This window comes from Coffea eugenioides, chromosome 2, assembly GCF_003713205.1.
Source record: "Coffea eugenioides isolate CCC68of chromosome 2, Ceug_1.0, whole genome shotgun sequence".
In the NCBI taxonomy this organism is placed as follows: Eukaryota; Viridiplantae; Streptophyta; class Magnoliopsida; order Gentianales; family Rubiaceae; genus Coffea; species Coffea eugenioides.
The window spans coordinates 6,818,068-6,822,798 of record NC_040036.1 but is presented as its reverse complement, the minus strand read 5'-3'; the positions used below and the strand labels follow the sequence as shown (position 1 = coordinate 6,822,798).

Below are 4,731 nucleotides of genomic sequence, written 5' to 3'. Positions count from 1 at the left end.
AAAAGTGGGACAAGGGGTTGAGGAGAACCAACTGCACACGGTGAATGGACAAGATAGAAATGCAAGGGGAGGAGTACAGGCTAGGAGAAGGCCATGCGTCACAAGAAAGCCGCTGGCTGATATCACAATTGAACTGGGAAAGCCCAAGATGAGAGGTAAGAGGAAAATGACAAGTGACAATCAGGGAGGCAGTATGATGGAGATTGATGTGGTAGAGGAGCAGAAACCAAAAATGATGAAACTGGGGGAGATTTTGCAAATACAACTACGGGCAATGGAGGCAAGCCCAAGAAAGCCTCCACAGTGTAAATGAGAGTTGTGGCGTGGAACTGTCGAGGTGCCGGAAGCCTCTTGACAGTTCCCCAACTCAAGGAGGTAATACGCCTCCACTCTCCAGAGGTAGTGTTTTTATCAGAAACGAAAAATCAAAACAGAGTTATTGATAGTATCATGAAGCAGATTCATTTTGACCATAATGTAGTAGTAGAACCAATAGGAAGAACTGGTGGTCTAGCTATGATGTGGAAAAAGGAAGTAAAAGTACTACAGCTTCATACTTCAGAATGCTCAATCGAGCTCAAGGTCTATGATGAGGAAGTAAAAGAAGAATGGTGGTGTATTGGTGTCTATGCAAGTACGGATGATACTACCAGAAGAGTACAATGGGAAGGGCTGGAGGAAAGAATGAAGTTGTGGGGGAATAGATGAATTTTGTTGGGGGACTTCAATGATATTCTATCAAATGAAGAAAAATGTGGGGGTAGGAAAAGAAGTAAAGGTAGTTTTAGATGCTTCAGAAACTTTATACAGAAAACTAGCCTGGTAGACATACATTTTGAAGGCAACCCATGGACATGGAGTAACCAATGGGAGAATGAGGGGGAGATTAAACAAAGGTTGAATAGATGCCTGAGTAGCACAGGGTGGTTCCAAACTTTTGGGGATGCAATCTGCAAACATGTGGAAAATGAGGCTTCTGATCACTCAATGCTGGTGCTGTCTACTATACTAACCCAAAAGAAAATGAAAAAAAGATTTGTCTTCGACCAAATCTGGGCTCAGAGCCAAGAAGCAGAAGGGGTAGTGAGGAAGGCTTGGGCCGAACCACAGGTTGGCTCAAAAATGTTCAAGATTACTAGGAAAATTAGAGAGTGTCGGATAGCTCTTCTAAGTTGGAATAGACTGAATAAAAAAATGCAGCTACACAGATTAATGAGATAAAAAGGAAGATATAGGAACTCAAAGAATCTGAAGTTCAGGGGAAAAAAAAGGAAATGGTTGAATTGAAACTAAAGTTAAGTAGTGCCTATAAAGCTGAGGAAATCTTCTGAGCACAAAAAGCAAGGAGCAAATGGCTAAAGGAAGGGGACAAGAATACAGCCTATTTTCTTGCTTGTGTGAAAACAAGAAGGAAACGAAATCAGATAACCAATTTGCAGAAAGGAAATGGAGAATGGTGTTCGGATAATCAACAAATCATCCAGGAGGTTTGCAGGTACTATGAAGACATGTACACCACATCTCAGCCACGAGACATGGAAGAAGTGCTGGAAGGGGTGCCAGTATCAATTACAAGCAGACTAAATCAGACATTGATACAACCTGTGGAGGAAGATGAGGTTAGTGCAGCCGTGTTCGCCATGCATCCAAATAAAGCACCTGGACCTGATGGTATGACACCCTTATTTTTTCAAAGATACTGGAATGATATTAAAACTGATGTGGTGTCTGTTATTCAAAGTTTTCTAAGCAATGGCCATCTTTTAAAGAGCATTAATGAGACTAGCATAACCCTCATTCCTAAGGTAGAAAACCCTATATCTCTGGCAAACTATAGGCCTATCAGTCTTTGTAATGTGCTCTATAGAATTATAGCAAAAATTTTGGCCAATAGACTGAAAAAAGTTATCGCCTTGTGCATTAGTTCTTCTCAATCTGCTTTCATCCCTGACAGACAGATTGTAGATAACATCATTTTGGCCCATGAAATCATGCATTTTTTAAAAAGCAAAAGAAATGGGTTCTGATGATGGAATGAAAATTTGTGGGCAGAACGATGTTAAAAATGTGGTTCTGTCCTATTTTTATAAGATGGATTATGAGCTGTATGTCTTCTGTGACCTATTCTTTCAACTTTAATGGGAAGAGGGTAGGGTACGTGAAGCCTAGTAGAGGTATTAGACAGGGGGATCCCTTATCCCCCTATCTTTTTTTGTTCTGTTCGGAAGGTTTGTCTAATCTCATGGCAACGGCAATTGAAAATAGGCAGATTACAGGCCTCAAACTGAGTAGGAATGGACCAGTGCTATCCCATTTATTCTTTGCAGACGATTCTTTATTTTGTTGTAAAGCGCACCCACATGAAGCTAGAGCCATGCAAAGGATACTTGCAAAATATGAATTAGCCTCAGGACAGTGCATTAACTATGACAAATCTGCTGCTTTCCTTAGCAGAAATTGTAGCAGACAACAGAGGAGGCAGACATATGAAAAGATGAACAACATCAAGGAGGCAAATAGTGGCAAATACTTGGGACTTCCCCTAGTGATAGCAGCATAAAAAAAGCAAGTCTTTACCCATATTGTTGATAAAGCAAAATCCAAAATGCAGGGATGGAAGCACAATTTACTCAGCTATGCAGAAAAAGAGGTACTTCTTAAGTCGGTCATAATGGCATTACCAAATTACACAATGTCATGTTGCAGGTTGCCTAAAGGACCTTGTACTGAAATATGTGGTCAAATGGCAAAATTCTGGAGATGCCAAAATGAAGAGGAAAGGAAGATGCAATGGATAAGTTGGGAGAAAATTACACAGGTGAAGGGAAATGAAGGCCTGGGTTTTAGGGATCTAGAGCACTTTAATAGTGCGTTGTTAGCAAAGCAACTATGGAGGATATTGATACAACCAGACCTATTAGTAAGCAGAGTGCTCGCAAACAGGCTGGGATGGAGAAGCTTCAAAGAACGCATCATGGGTGTGAAAAAGTATATACAACTCTGGATTGGTGCTATAAAAAGGAATGAGGAAGAGAGTGGGAGATGGGACTACTATCGACATATGAATGGACAAATGGATCATGGCATCACCAACCGGGAGAATAGCAACACAGAAACCTTCAGCTTGTAACTTGCAAACTGTGGCAGACTTGCTGATAGAGAGGGAATGGAATAAGAAGCTGATTAAGGAGACGTTCTCAGAGCAGGAAGCTTCACAAATATTACAAATGCCACTAAGTTTGTTTCCCAGGAAGGATATGGTCTATTGAAAATACTCAAAATCAAGAAGTTATACTGTGAAGTCGAGATATGCAGTAGAAAAGGAAGATGGAGGAACCAGCTACGCACAACATAAAGGAAAAGTGTGGAAGAGCTTGTGGGGTTTAAGGATGAAGCCAAAGATAAAATATTTCATATAGAGATGCCTACACAACAACATTCCTGTAAATGAGTTGGTATACAAAAGAACAGGAAAAGGCTCTCCATTATGCAAATGTTGTGGGGAGGGGGAGGAGACAGTAGAACATATGATTTTCTTTTGCAAAAATGCTGAACCTATATGGAAGCTGGCCCCAATACAGTGGGACGGCTTATTTCAATGGAGATCAAATTTCTGAAGATGGTGGGAAGATATATTAGAGGCAAGGAGCAGACAAAGAGGAGAAGACCGCATCACCTTAACAGCAAACATCATCTGACAAATTTGGAAGGCAAGAAATGCTCGACAGTTTGAAAGGAAATATGGAGAGCACATGGCCATACTATAAATTGCAAAAAATGAATGGCTGGAGTTCTAAGAGGAGCAGATGGAAAATGAATAAAAGCACAGGACAGGAACAAGTTACCAAATGCAAAACCATCAATGGAGGCCACCAGACGCAGGGGTAGTGAAGATAAACACTGATGCTGCGATTCCTACTAAATCAGCAGGAGCTGGGCTAGGAATGATAGCGAGAGATAGTTATGGAAACATTGTCCAAGCAAGAGGCATCAGAAAGTATAGCAGAAGTGGAGCTGAATTGGAAAAAGCAGATGCACTCCGACAAGGCCTGCTAATGGCTAGAGAAATTGGATGGCGAAGAATTGAAATGCAAACTGATTGCAAAGCTGCCATTGAAACAATATACAAGACAGGCTTGGTTGAAACACCAATTGGCACAATCATGGAAGATATTAGACTTTTGAGTGACATGTTCCAAGACTGTACCTTTTCTTTTGTGTATAGAGATGGGAATAGATGTGCTCATAAAATGGCACAATTTGCAACCAAATTTGTTTTCAAGGTAATATGGAAACAAAGTTTCCCCCTGTGGCTCAAAGAGAGTATACAGGAGGATAATAGGACCAATGTCCTTCTATGTAACTAAAATCTTGTATTATTAAGTTCATATATGTATAAGAAGAATACCGTTTGGAAAAAAAAAAAAAAAAAGTCCTTTTTTTGTTTTGTGTCAATTGGCACTTTCCTATACTACTCATGTTTCTGCACTCATTCTACTCTTACTCCTATACTAACTTTTTTTCCTATACTACACATGTTTCTGCACTAATTCCATTCTTACTCCTACACTGACTTTTTTTTTTGTTTTATGTCAATTGGCACATTCCTATACTACTCATGTTTCTGCACTAATTCTATTCTTACTCCTACACCGACTTGTCTAAGAAAGGATCCAATTGAGTCAGAGGAAATTGATAGAAATTAAACCACAAATATATTTGTATATCTTA

General features: G+C 39.9%; 1 protein-coding gene across 1 annotated transcript; it reads left to right on the top strand.

Annotated features, from left to right (window-relative positions):
• The first annotated feature begins 3,848 nt into the window (after positions 1–3,848).
• LOC113755435 lies at positions 3,849–4,367 on the top strand. Its single transcript, XM_027299441.1, has one exon. It carries the CDS (start codon positions 3,849–3,851, stop codon positions 4,365–4,367), a length of 519 nt encoding a protein of 172 aa, XP_027155242.1.
• The last annotated feature ends 364 nt before the right edge of the window (positions 4,368–4,731 follow it).